This window comes from Lepidochelys kempii, chromosome 6 (assembly GCF_965140265.1).
Source record: "Lepidochelys kempii isolate rLepKem1 chromosome 6, rLepKem1.hap2, whole genome shotgun sequence".
Taxonomy (NCBI): domain Eukaryota; kingdom Metazoa; phylum Chordata; order Testudines; family Cheloniidae; genus Lepidochelys; species Lepidochelys kempii.
The window spans coordinates 28,805,405-28,819,998 of record NC_133261.1 but is presented as its reverse complement, the minus strand read 5'-3'; the positions used below and the strand labels follow the sequence as shown (position 1 = coordinate 28,819,998).

The following is a 14,594-nucleotide window of genomic DNA, read 5'->3' as shown; positions in this document are numbered from 1 at the left end:
TGTATTTGTAGAATGTTTTCTTGTTATCCTTTATGCCTCTAGCTAGTTGAGAGCACCTTGCTAACAGTTTCCCCCACCTTAATACCACGGAAGTTAGGTGTCTCTGCAGATCACAACTGTGGAAGAGGTGGTTCCTTGGGTAACGCGATCCCATAGAGTTTAGGAGTTAAAAGGGGAAACCAGCATCTTGAACTCCACCTGGAAACCCACAGCCAATTAGTACAGTTCCAGTGACACTACATTATGTGCTTCTGATATGAGGCTTCACTTAAACAGATGCTATGTTCATTCTGCATTAGCTGAAGTTTCCAGATGTTCTCAAGGTGTAACTCCATGTAGAAAGTATTACAGTAACTTAGTTTCAAGGTGGCAAAATCATGTATAACTGTGCCAAGGTCGATGGTAGGATAAATGTGGCTGTTTCTATCAGATGAACAGAAAGCTGGGTGCCATTAGTGTACTGAAGATATCATAGCACTTGGCTCCTTATGAAATCTCCTAGTAACCTTATGCTCACATAAATAAGAGAGGGAACAGAATGGAACCCATCACACCTCATGTAACAGGGCTCTTGGAGCTCACAATTGCTATCACTACCCTCTGAGTCCTTCCAAATTAAAAGGAGTAAAAACACTGCAGAGTGACTCCATCTGTTCCTGCTCGGTGATCGGAAATATGTCACTAGCAGTGTAACACACACTCCAGATTACATCATTAGCAAATTACCACAAAGTTCTACACTGGGGTGTAGCTAGTAATGTGGCATAATTGATGGATTCAGAGGTATTTGAAATAGTGAAGCTATTTCCTTATTTGTTTTATTTGATATTTTCTCCGCTTACAGAAATTAATTATCAGTGTTTTTAATAATAATAAAAAAACTAACCGTTGGGTATAAGACATTTGTCATAGATCCACAGGAGCAGTCTCTTGGAGGAGCCTCTTCAATGTGCTATCCCCCAGGGGGTCTCACTCTTCCTGAAGGGTAGGCCATACAGTCTCACCATCTCCTGAGAATGAACTGCTGGGGCTTCAGCGCTTCTGCATCACACCATAAGCCCGACTGAATAAGTCCAACTGAGATAGACTCCAGGTTAGGGACTTGTACACTTTTCAGGGTCTAATGCACGTCACACAGTATTTGCAGTGACACTCAAACAGTGGTTTCAAAACAGCAGGGTTTATTAGTCAACTGGATGCACAGCACTGAAAGTCTTTAGGTTTGCATTGTGATATAAAGGCTAAACCATAGTCCATTCTCGTCAGCCCAGAGCAATTCACCAGTCAAGCTGTAGTGAACTCCATTTTCAGGCTCTGTGTTTCTCTCTGACTTCCTTCCTTAGTCTGTTCCCAGATGAGCGAGCTCCCAAACTTCTTCCAGAGCCCACACTTATCCTTCCCCCATCACACCTCTTAGTCCTTTGTTCTTGAGCTGGGGCTCTGCTCAGCTTCCCTGCTGAGAAGTGGGGAAACCCTCTTAGAATCATAGAATATCAGGGTTGGAAGGGACCTCAGGAGGTCATCTAGTCCAACCCCCGGCTCAAAGCAGGACCAATCCCCAACTAAATCATCCAGCCCTGCCTGGCGAACCCTTGAAGCCTGCTCGCGGCCCCGCAGTGTGCCCCAGATACCTGGTTGAGAACCACTGGTCTACACTACAGGGTTAGGTCAATGTAAGCTGCCTTGCGTCAACTTAGCTGTGGAGGCATCTTCACTTGCATTTGGCTCCTGCTGACGTAAGTGCCTCTCTATGCCAATTTAGTAACACCACCTCCCCAAGTGGCATATTCACAGTCGATGTAATTAGGTTGACGCAGTGTCAGTTCAGATGTTGTGTTGCTTATATCGACTGTTACTGGCCTTCAGAAGCCATCCCACAATGCCCCACACTGATAATACAATCGATACAAGAGCTCCACCAACACAAGGAACCAAGTGTGCACACACACATAAGTGATTTAATAACTGCGGTGGCTGTATGTCAACAAAAGTTAGGTTGACATAATTTTGTAGTGCAGATATGACCTAAGAGTGTCAGAGCTAAATACGAGATTGAACAGATAATTTAACTTAAGTAATTAACACAGGATCACTCAAGGTAAAATGCTCCTTTAATACATCTGTAGTCAAAGGACAGAAACGGGGTGTCAAGGTTCCTTCCCCACTCTGAACTCTAGGGTACAGCTGAGGGGACCTGCATGAAAACCTCCTAAGCTTACTTTTACCAGCTTAGGTTAAAACTTCCCCAAGGTACAAACTATTTTACCTTTTGCCCTTGGACTTTATCGCTGCCACCACCAAACATCTAACAGGTATATAACTGGGAAGGAGCCCGTTTGGAAACGTCTTTCCCCCCAAAATCCTCCCAATTTCCTGGGGAAGGTTTGATAAAAATCCTCACCAATTTGCATAGGTGAACACAGACCCAAACCCTTGGATCTTAAGAACAATGAAAAAGCATTCAGATTCTTAAAAGAAGAATTTTAATAGAAGAAAAAGTAAAAAGAATCACCCCCATAAAATCAGGATGGTAAATACCTTACAGGGTAATCCAGATTCAAAACAGAGAATCCCTCTAGGCAAAACCGTAAGTTACAAAAAGACACAAAAACAGGAATCTACATGCCATTCAGTACAGCTTATTTTCTCAGCCATTTAAAGAAATCAGAATCTAACGCATATCTAGCTAGATTACTTACTAAGTTCTAAGACTCCATTCCTGTTCTGTCCCTGGCAAAAGCATCACACAGACAGAGAGAGCCTTTGTTTCTCCCCCCTCCAGCTTTTGAAAGTATCTTGTCTCCTCATTGGTCATTTTGGTCAGGTGCCAGCGAGGTTATCCTAGCTTCTTAACCCTTTACAGGTTAAAGGGTTTTTCCTCTGGCCAGGAGGGATTTTAAAGGTGTTTACCCTTCCCTTTATATTTATGACAGGGGGGCTAGTAGGTTACAGATTGTGGTAACAAGCCATAAATTCAATGTCTTTATTAAGACCATGATTTCTAGGGTATAGCAAAGTTATGAACTACAACAGACTAGTGTCCATCCAGAGAGCAGGACAGACCAGGCTGGGACAACAAGGAAGATGAGTTTACAAATTTCTCAGACAAAACCAACACTGAATCTGTTATTATTTGGTACAAGTGAAAGTTCTGTCCTAAGCAAAATAATGGGGCAATTTTACCATTTGCCTGTTTTTCACTATTTAGTCCTATGAACGCTAGAAGCACAAGCAGCCAAAAATAGGAGAAATTCAATCTGAAAGAAAATAATGAATATGGCAATTCACTGCACTAGACATTTGAAAACTCCAGGTTTGGGGACAGATGAGAGTTCATACAAAAAACACTTTGACCTATCCCAAGAGCACTTCTGAAGAAAGCTAAAAATACCTCCCATCCCAAGACAAGAATATGCAGAGACTCCCACAGAAGGTAATGATGAAAGAGAACAAAACAAAAGATTGGTGGTGCTAAAAGAGGAGACAATCTTTGGATTATTGTGGCATGCTTGTAGCACAGTACCTGGTGTGCAAACAAGAATACAGACTTATAGTTACAGTTAATACAAATTTAGAATCTTATTGAAATGTTGCATCTTTAAAACAAGAGACTGGGAGGAAAATATATGTCTTTAAAGGTGACTGCTGTTTAAATCTAATTGCTATAATCCACAGTTTTACGACAATAAAATTGCTCCTAAGAATGCAGAGTTCTATTTTGAGTGACTAACCGATGTTTTCACTAAGGACTTAGGACAGAAAGAATATAAATGCAATGACAATGGCAGACTAATGAAGTTTAGTCTTTAATTAATTCAAACGTCCAATTAATACTATCCCCAAAGAAGACTATTACCAAGACAAAAAATCTTTTTGTTGATCATGAGGGTCAGTTCCAGGCAAAACATCTAACTCAGACATGTGCATTTTAATTCTTTATTAAGAAGTAGTAAATATCTCTATTAGAGGATTACATTTCTTCTATAAACAACTCAGTAACACAGTATGCAGGAACTTAGCACTGTGATCTGAATAAGAGTGATCATCACTAGTCACTGTCTTGCTCCTAAGTGGGTGAGTCACTCTGTTCAGTTTTCTGTTAAGATGGATCATTTTTATTTAAGACTCATCAGAAGAACAGCCGGCTAGTGAATTTTCAGTGTGTGTCTCTTAAATTGTTAAGTCCTAAAATAAAATATTTCAGCAAGAAAAAAAAAACTGCTTTCCAGTACACACACGCGCGCACACACACAAAATTTTACTTGGACTTACATCCACATTCCATTGGCAAATATGAAATTTTAGCTAACAAGAGGAAGCCTAAAACAGCAGATCTTGCAGAACTTAAACTATCATTTACGTACATTTCTCAGGATTGCAAAGAAATCTTACTGAATGTGAACCAGCTGAAGGCTTCCTGAATCTGCAGACAGCTCCAGTGTCTCTGCTGCAGCCTATAACTTTCCCAAGCAGAAGCTAACTGAAATTGATAAGACAGATCAGTTTTACAAATTAAATCAAGAACCCCTTAGGCCAGAAGTGGGCAAACTATGACCCATGGGCCAGATCTGGCCCACCAGCCGTTTTAAGCTGGCCCTTGAGTCCTGCTGGGGAGCGGGGTCTAGGTTGATGGTTGCTGGGTGTCAGTGTGTTGGTGATTGGGTTTTCCATTGTTTTTTGCGGGTTGTCCATGGATGTCAATCAGCGTTGACCAATATTTGTAATTACCCTTTCAGTCCGCTTAGACAGCTAAGCAACACTCCACCTGCTCCCCGTGTCTCCTGGTCTGCCTTGAGAGCAAACATAATCCTTTTCCCACCCCCAGTGCAAAGTAAGGGGGAAACAGGTTCACATAAGAGTCATAAAAAATATTACCAAAAAATCCTATTCTGTCACAGATGTATACAGTTTTTGTTTTGACACTGTGAGGGTCCAGTCAATTGGAGCCATTCAGTTTTTTTGCAAAGGGTTACAGAAATACAGATTTTGTATACTGTACAAGTTTATAGTAATGTAAACTGTGTTATTAACAGGGTAAATTAACATTTCTGAAAAGAATGTAGCTTTTCCTTGGTAATTAAACAATTACTGTTCACGTGAGGAAATGTGAACTGGTTAATCTAGGTTATTTTGTAACCTCTTGGGAGTTTGTCATTCTTCTCTGATGCTTTCCTATGCGCCAGCTGCCCTGAAACAAATGCTTTATAGTGAGGTCCCTGCTCAAGAAGTCCTGTAATAGTTATTATATTATTTATAGTACTTAGCTCTTGTACAATGCTTTTCAATAGCTGCATGTTAACACCCAATCTTTTTTGATCAAGGTTATTGAGAAGGTGGTGCTGCATTAACCCCAGTAGCATCCTGTCATCATACATGTTGTGAATGCCTACCAGTCTGGTGTTAATTGTTAGTCTGGCACGGACAGGTTTGGTTTTGTTGACTGACTACACCTACCAACAGACACCGTGAAGGTTCCCGGGCTGATTTGTTGGCTCTGGCAGTAGTCTTTGATAGCACTAACTATAAGTGTTTGTTGATCCACCCACAGAGTTTCATGGGTGGCGATAGGATAGCCCATCTGTAGGTTTGTGCCTTTCTGTCTGAGAAATCTTACAGGGCGGTAATTAATCTGCCTTCTCCCAAGGTCTCCTTTTTAAGATATCTGTCTGGCTGCTGGTAAAGATTGTGAGATACTATGTCTTACAGTGTCCAGTAGGCAGATGATATGCAGCGCTGCAGTGCCTTTTCATAGAACTTGCATATTGCTCTTTGTATTGTCTTAGTATCTAACAGTGCTAGGGATGTGGATGAGAACAAACTCGCTTAGGCTTAACCTAGAGAAGACCAAAGTGATGGGAAGAAGCATATAGATGAATGGGCTGGAACTGTACGTTGATCTTTTATTGGAAGTTGTATGTTTGAACTTTACCATTATAGTCTATATATCATTGCTCCTGGATTGTGAGCTGACAGCTTTGGCACATAGGATCTTTTTTCTTCTGTGATTAATTTGGCTGTTGCCTTCATCACAGTAATCCATGTCATTGTAACCTTTGTAAATCTAAGAGTAAACATTTGTCTTCTGGTATTTGGACTCCTTTAGGGATAGGCTGGTTTTGTACTTGAGGTATGTGTTAACTTACATCTCATTTACAGTAAAATACTTAGAACTAATGATACAGCTCCGTGTACAGTATACCAATATAATATTTTATCCTTGTCTGGGTCAGGATATTACATTAAGCCTCTCTTTTCCAGTTACCCAATTGTTCAAAAGGATAGTGGGAATTATATATGAACTGATTATATATAATCACTTTTTGCAATTGATTATTGTGGTTCTCAGTTGCAATACACAAAGGAAGATATTTCCAGGGAAACTGAGTGAATGATGGGCATGCTGAGAGACAAAACATGAAAGCCATTTTGACAATACAAGTTACAAACAATTGGATAATATTTTAGTTGCAGGTAAATTGCATCCCATATAAATTCTTAACAACAATACTGAAATAAATGGGGAGGGAAAACTTGTTGTATTTCTCAGTTTTCTGTCTTGCTGTTAATCTTCCAGTTTTGATGTAAGTTAATGTGTTAACTTAATATTCACACATCACATCACTGAAATACAGCCACAGGTGGTATGGAGCGTGGAGGCCAGATGCACAGCACACAGCAGCTTCTTGGAGGAGATGATACTCTGTTGCTACTTGTTTTTTAAGCACATCAGAGGTGTAATACCTAATGGAAGCATAATGGAAAAGAGAGAGTCCAGTTCTGCTCAGTGCTTATGTGCAGGTGGGCAAGGAAAAGGGAGTATATGAAGCCTTTTAATCCCTCCAGTTCCTCAGCGCAAGCAGCAGGGCACCCTTCCTGCCTTACAAATGCTGAGAGTTGTGCCCAGCTATTACCCCAGCACTCCAGCGGGCTCACACTGCATCCTCAAAGAATCATGTTTAGAGGTGTGTCCACGCCTCCCATTTGGCACGCTGTAAGCTAGGACATATGATATGCTCCTTTTTAAAGGGGTCTTAAATATTGCCTGGCAATGCATTACAGTGCTTTGGCCTGAACCATCCTGCTATCTAAAAGCAGGGTAGCTCTGTATTAGGGCTGTTCAGAAAAATTTCTACAGAATTTTTCTGTTGGGAAATTCAAGTTCATTGAAATTGAAATGATTCATGAGAACATGTCAATTTCAATTGGAATTTTGTTGTGTTTCTACTTTTTTGTTTCATTTTCATTTTGTTTTGACTTTTATACTTATACTTTTATATATTTGAATATCCTACTTAATATTTTGTATTTTGACATTATTGAAATGTTTCATTGTTTTCATTGTACTAGAAATTTCAAATTTTCATTCTGATTTGAAATGAAAACAGATTACTCAAAGTTGGAAATTCCCACAGTATGGAAATTCCATTTTCTGATCTGCTCTACACAATGTTAGAACTATAGCTAGTACTACACTGATCTTCATCCTCTCTCTGGCCCCTTGCTCCTTCCTCAGAACAGTACCCTCAGATAAGGGCTGGATTTTGTCCCACAATTTATCATACTTCTTCTTTTACCATAATGATTCTGCTACCTGCAATAAATAAATCAAAGACTAGATTGTGCCTTCTATTGAATGTGCTCCACTTAGATATGGATTTGTAGGAAATGAAGATGTTCAGAGAAGCTGTGTGTGATAAAAGGAAGAAGTACTTTCTGAGCTATGCTGTCTGCCCTTTTCTCTTTCTCCCACTAAATATGTGTTCTTCAATACTGACTCTGGACTTTGTGGAAATTTTTCTAGGTATTACCTGAGTTTTAAGATATGCAGTCTTATTAGGGTCAATGGTTTTACAAAGATAAATTGTTACAGATCTTTTTGAAAACCTAATTACCTCAATGATTGACTAAATTTCAAAATCTTTGTACATGCTTTAATGTACACTGTATTGCAGTTTTTTTCTATGTTTTAGATTTATAATTTGAAAAGGGATATAAACTGATGGCAAGCAAGAGAGTAGAAAATAAACTTGTACTAGCTTCATGGGAAGGTCTACGTAATATAATTAGTTTGGGCTACTTTGAATGGAGCTGTTTCTGTACATCCTATAAAAACATTTTTTCCTTTTGAAATAATTTAAGGCAGTAACGTGGAAAATCCTTTATTATAAATCCATATGTCTGTTATAATGATCTTTAGAAGTTTCTTGAGGTTGTCTTTACGTTCTTTTCTAGGTAAAGGCAAACGTACGCAGCCCCATTGGTCTTCCCCAGAAGGAACAAAACAGTCTAAACTCTGCCTCTACAACAGCCTCACGCGCAACAAGGTGAATGAATGAAAAAAAACTGCAGGGTTTTCTGTAGAGATGCAAATATAATTGACCAGTGACATTTTTTTAAATGGCTTTCATATCTATTCGCAAGCTTCTGTGACATACTAAATAGATGTATTACTTTGCTGAATCTTATTAAATATGTGTCAAAGATACCTAGTTTAGTCAAATATGTTTGTAAACATAGAAAGTGGTATTATATTCCAGGTATAGTATATGACTGCAGCCTTCCATCACCCAAGAGCCCATAACATAATACAACATCATATACACAACCAAATCAGAATTTGTCTTGTTAGGGCTTGTCTACATGAGAGAGTTTTACCAGTGTTGGTATAACAGCTCCATGTGGACATTGTTGTTCTAGTATGAGTACCTTTTTTGTTTGTTAGGTTTCAAGCTAAATAAACATTCTTAAGCACCATAAGCTAAATCCAAAAAAGCCATTCTTTTATATGGGAATAAGAGCATCCAAACTGAGAGTTATACTATTGTAACTATATTGATTTAAATTCTCACCTCAGGTTATACCGAAAAAATGTCTCCTTGTAAACTAGGCCTCACTCTTCCCTTTGCATGCATGGGTAATATTGGCTAAGGGTTAAATGAAGATCTGACCCATCTGGCTGTCTACACTTTGATATCACATTTTGTAGACTGCAGCTAATGGAAAAAAAATGAACTATGTTATCTCTTTTAGGTCGTGAAGTTAGCATTTTTTTCTTACAGTAAAATTGAGAGTGTAATTGTTGTGTGTTAATCCATAATCATATTTGCTTGACATGCCTGTGCTCCTGATGTTGCTGCTCCGAGACCTTATGTCTTCAATTTCTTCTGCTCACTGTACCTTCCTTTCCATTTAAGGATGTATTTCAGCCCCAGAGTGGCAAAAAAGTGACATGGTATTGCTGTGGCCCAACAGTATATGATGCTTCTCACATGGGACATGCCAGGTACCACAGAGTTTCTTCCTTGGATAAAAAGCGAACAGTTTATATTGTAAGCAACTAAATAACAAAGCTGAAAACCTCTAGGAATATGTCAAGCCAAGTACAGTGAGTTAGACATATTGCTGGATGACAACTCGGGTACTCTAAGATGGAAAAAGAAAATTACCATTTATAGTTGTTATGCAATGAAAAGCCTGTTTGTAGTGGGGGGAAAGTTAATATTGTTATGGGAACTTCAGTTGGGAATTTACTGACTTTGGGATTTAAAATCTCGTTCAGTGCTGCATTAACATAGTTCTTGCATATAATAGATGTGTATATGAAGTATTTGCTAAGTAAAAGTAAGTTCTGTCTTTTGAATTTTTTTTAGGTCATACATCTCATTTGATATCCTGAGAAGAGTGTTGAGGGATTACTTTAAATACGATGTCTTCTATTGTATAAATATTACAGATATTGATGATAAGGTAAGGTGTCTTTAAAGGTGCATCTAAATGACAATAAGTTGACCAAGCCCAGGGATTCGGAATCAGTATTCATATAGTGTGTTTTATCAATTTGGTAAGGCTAGACATCTAGACTAGTAACTTTAATTGCACTATGTAGCCTGATTCTAATATCTGTCACAAAGACATTGATTTTCAGTCACTGGATCTCATTCAGGTTTAGTATACTGTCTAGACTTTAGCAAAGCATCTAGTAATTTAGATCCATGCTGCTTTTGTGTACAAGTAGGCTTGGCAGAATTCAATTTTTGTATATAATTTCAGTGAATAGTATCTGTTTATTTTTAAAATTTTCCCCTTTTTAATCAAATTTTAAATTTTCACAGTTGTACAGAATTGTGAGTTAGAAGCATTTCTAATTTTCAGTTGTGGGAGGGGCCGAGCCAGACAATGCGGGGTGGTCAGGCAAGAATTACTGACAGTAATGATAGTAAATGTTGAAATTCAGAAAGTTGAAGCTTTATAGCTATTAAAACCAAAATTGTCAACTTCAGATATCAAAGTATACAAAGGTAAATACTCTTAAATCAAACTCTTAAGTTCTCAAGCAGCACTTTTCTTACTTGCCTGTGTTTAAAAAACTTTGATTATCATGGCTGGAAATATTTTGTGTCCGTTTCTGTGTGCATGATGAAATCAACCAGTACCAACATCTACCAATTTAAAAATCTAATCCTTCCAAGCTGATGTATAAGTGAATGCGGTTATAGACAATGAAGATTAACTGTCCTTTTTACAAAGGTAACTTATTTTACTGGCCTGCTTCATTATTGGTTATTAATGCATTTAATTTCATGATTACTTTATTTGATGTGCTTCAGTGGTGCTAATTAGATATGTAATTTTTGTAGCTTGTTGAATTTAGAGGGGTCCTGCTAAAGTGTGTAGTAGCAAAATACATTGGTATTTGGACTTTGCCCTTTTTAGAAATATGTTTTAATATTCTTGCCTTGTAGATCATTAAGAGAGCAAGACAAAATTATCTTTTTGAACAATATAGAGAGAAGAAGCCACCTGCAGTCCAGCTATTTGAAGATGTTCAAATTGCTTCAAAGGTGAGCTCATAGTTTTCCTCTGCTCATAACTTAGGCTCTGATTCAGTAAGGTACTTTAAGCATTTGGGGAGTTCCACTGATTATGTAGGACTGCTCATGTGCTTAAAATTAGACATTTGCTTAGAGTACCTTGCTGAATCAGGACCATCCACAGGAAAACTTGTGATGCTATATTACTGGAAATAAACAGCCATCTTCACATCCTGTAGAATTTTTGACTATTTTTTAAATCTGCGCCAGACTTTTCTGATGCTTTAGGCATAGAATTGCATGTGCAAAATGCATGCTTAATTTTGTCCCCAAACATGTAACCTGTATGTATGTGTGTACTATTTTGAGGAAAATTCAGATGTTGGCTGCAATATTACTTGAGCTTCTGACAAATAAAAACACAAATTTAAGGAAAGGCCATGTATGAAAAGTATTTATGTAGACTTTCTTTATGGAGTAAGTTTGAATATGAATTATACGGCCTACTGTGCCATTGACATCATTGAGCTTTTGGTGCTACAGTTTAGGGGATGCACTGGGTTGAGGATGAGTTTTTGGCCTTTTTATGCTTCATGAATTGAAAAAAAATTAGTGATTCTCAACCTTATGAGTTGAAGCACAGAGCTGGGAGCTAGGGGGCTTGCGTTTTATGTCTGTCACCAACGTGTCACTTAACTTTTCTGTGCTTGGAAATTTATCCCATCTATAAAATGGGGATTATCATGCTTATTCACTTTTGTAGAGAGCATTGAGATTAAGGGAAAGTACTAAATAGTTATAATGTTGTAAAGGTTAAAAACAACCACTATCTACAAGGAACACGTATTGTGATGTAGCTGTTTAATTCAGATTTAGACAGTCAAATGTGGATGGCATTTTATATTCCCATATCCTTTTGGACCGTTAAAACTAGTGGCTGCCTTATTGCTCCTTTACTGATGTTGAGCAGTACATTATTCTCTGAGTAGTCTGATAGATTTCAATCTGACTGCATGTGGGGAAACATACTACTCATCTCAAGTAAGGAATTATGTGCTCAGAACATATTTTACATGAGGAATATACAGCCATTGAATAAGCTGTGCTTGTAACACACCAGACCATGAAGAAAGTGCCAATAATTCTGTTATCCAGTTAAAGTTCTTGGCTTGATTTTTTTTTTTCACTGTACATTATTTCATGAACATTTCTTAATGTAGCCTTTTTCAGCTATGTTAAATGACACCACTGATCCAGATAAAAAGCAGATGCTGGAAAGAATTCAGAATGCAGTGAAGTCTGCTGTGGAACATCTAGAAGAAGCTGTGCAAAAGAAACTTACTGGAGAAGAGATCAACAAACATGCTGAGGTCAATATGAATGGATTTTAGATCTCATTGGCTTGTAACAGTTTTCTGAAACATATTTTATAAATGGTCTGAGAATTTCCCAATACTTAACATTCAATGCGATAAAATTGTATCACTGAGCTCAATTAAATAGCTTTTGTATGCCACTCAGACCAGCTTCGGACCTCCTCATAATCTTCTTTTTTGATAGCTGCTATTTCCAGTTTTCTGTAAAGGATTTTCTCCCCCACAAAAAGACTCGTATCTTTCCCCTTCTTTCATGGAATTTCTGTCTTGGGGAGGGATTCATGCCATAACTTGTTGTACATACAGCTCTGTCCACAGCGCACGTGCAAATATCTTTGACAGTTTTATTGCTGTGCTGCTCAAGTATTTTATGCCTCTTGTTCACCGAATTGATGTTTCCAAATTATTTCAGAAATATCTTTCCTCTGGATGAGGGCCTGAGCAAAATAAATGGAAAGATTCCTATTGACTTCATTGTCCTTTGGATAAGCCCCAGTAAACACAACAGATATTGTAACTAATTTCTCTTGGTAATTAGAATCCTGGATGGTACTGCCTCTCTTTCAAGCTGTTTGGTGCAATAACTGCTGGGGGCACAGACTGTGTGCTCCCTGCCTTTGTGAAATGCATCCTTTTTGGTCCAACTTATGTAAAGTTCATCCAACTACTAAAAGATGGGTGCCTTTATAAATGTTTTTGTTTTTAAAAATAAATCTATTACGTCACCAAAGTAGTTCTTTTTAGGCTGATTCTATATATCTGTCTTCAGAATGTATGGTGTAATTGTTAATGGAGTGTTAATGGAAAACTAAAGAGAAAATAGGCTGATATTTAGGGAGCACTTTTTTTTACTGAACTATCTGTATTCATTTGCATGATATTTCTCTTCAGCAAAATGCAAATCCCTCAGCACTTCTCTGTATCTTTTATCAGAACACCGTTAAGACTCTCCAGATGTAAATTATGTACCCATCTTCTGTTCACTCCAAGCACATGGAAGGCTACATGGCTGCAAAGAATGATAGGTGCAGGAATATTCATGCCCAGGCGAATTAAGTGTGAAAACATATTTTCTATGAAAAGGCATTACAGTCTAGGCTCATAAATAAGACTTTTTCTAGATTTGTATTGCACTGAACGGTTATATGTATATAATTTTCTTTTCATAGAAATTGTTGGAAGAAGCAAAAGATGTGCTGTCCGAGTGGCTAGACTCCAAGTTTGGCAGTCAGGTGACTGACAACTCCATATTCTCTAATCTCCCCAAATTCTGGGAAGAGGAGTATCATAAAGATATGGAAGCCCTCAATGTAAGTAAACAAGCTGTTCCATTTTTATGAACGTTGTATGTGCCAGACATGTGTATTGCTGGCTGCACCCTCAGAAGGCACTGAAAAAAAATTCAGCAACTCGATTGTGATCGAAGGCCTTAGCCCACCGCCTTATTGATGATCTTTAACCTGCAATGAACTGGTAGTTATTAAATCAGCATATTAAGACCCTGCTGTACTCTTCTCACCAGTGTAGCCACCCTGCAACTGATCATGTTAACAATAGTTCCTGCCATGTGGAGATCAGGCACTTCGTACTGCATATCTACACCCCATCCCTTCCCCTTGACATGAACTGGGCAAACTCATCAGGGTGGGTGTCTCATTCCCTTACCCATTAATAAGGTCCATTTTCCTTCCTCAAATGTTGCTAATTTCTGCCTTTCCCCATCCTGTTGTCCCAGGCTGAGTCTGGAATTTGAGATACATGGCTGGGGTCACTAACTGCATCACCAGGGGCCCTGCCAACGAACATCAGCATTTAGCATGAGTAGCTCAGAAACATGGTAGGGAATAATTCCTGCCCAGCCAGAGATGCCACAAATTGAACAACTTTCATCTCCTGCAGCAGCCAGACCTTTAGTAACTTGGCTGATGGGATAAGAAGTTTAGAAAAGAGGTCCAGTTGGAAACTAGGAATTAGAACACCTAAGTTCTATTTCTGACTGCCACTTGCTGTGTTCCTTTGAGCAAGTCATTTAACTCTGCCTCAGTTTTTCCATCTTTATAAAATAGTTATTACCTACCTCACAAGGAGGACGAGGTTTAATTGAGATTCTGGCATGAAAAGTGGTGTGAAATGCAGTATATATAAATGCCCTTTTATCTTTATCCATAGGTGTTACCTCCTGATGTCTTAACTCGGGTCAGCGAATATGTACCGGAAATTGTGGCATTTGTTCAAAAGATTGTGGATAATGGTTATGGGTAAGCGCCTTTATGGGTTGTGTGCAACATTACAGAATTATCTCTGCAATTATTGTGTAACAAAGCAAAGCTCTAATACTGAAATAATAGTTCTGCAATATACAGTGGAGCCATCTTACTTTGTTTCTATAAGCAGTGGTACAAAAGAC

General features: G+C 38.4%; 1 protein-coding gene across 2 annotated transcripts in view; it reads left to right on the top strand.

Moving 5' to 3' along the window:
• CARS1 (cysteinyl-tRNA synthetase 1) overlaps positions 1-14,594 on the top strand; it is a 49,498-nt gene that overhangs the window by 9,065 nt on the left and 25,839 nt on the right. For both annotated transcript variants that reach the window (XM_073347286.1, XM_073347287.1), the window contains 7 exons: positions 8,233-8,324; positions 9,195-9,283; positions 9,651-9,747; positions 10,743-10,841; positions 12,032-12,181; positions 13,357-13,497; positions 14,357-14,445. In XM_073347286.1, the coding sequence (XP_073203387.1) occupies positions 8,233-8,324; positions 9,195-9,283; positions 9,651-9,747; positions 10,743-10,841; positions 12,032-12,181; positions 13,357-13,497; positions 14,357-14,445 (757 nt within the window). The remainder of the gene's footprint in view (positions 1-8,232; positions 8,325-9,194; positions 9,284-9,650; positions 9,748-10,742; positions 10,842-12,031; positions 12,182-13,356; positions 13,498-14,356; positions 14,446-14,594) is intronic.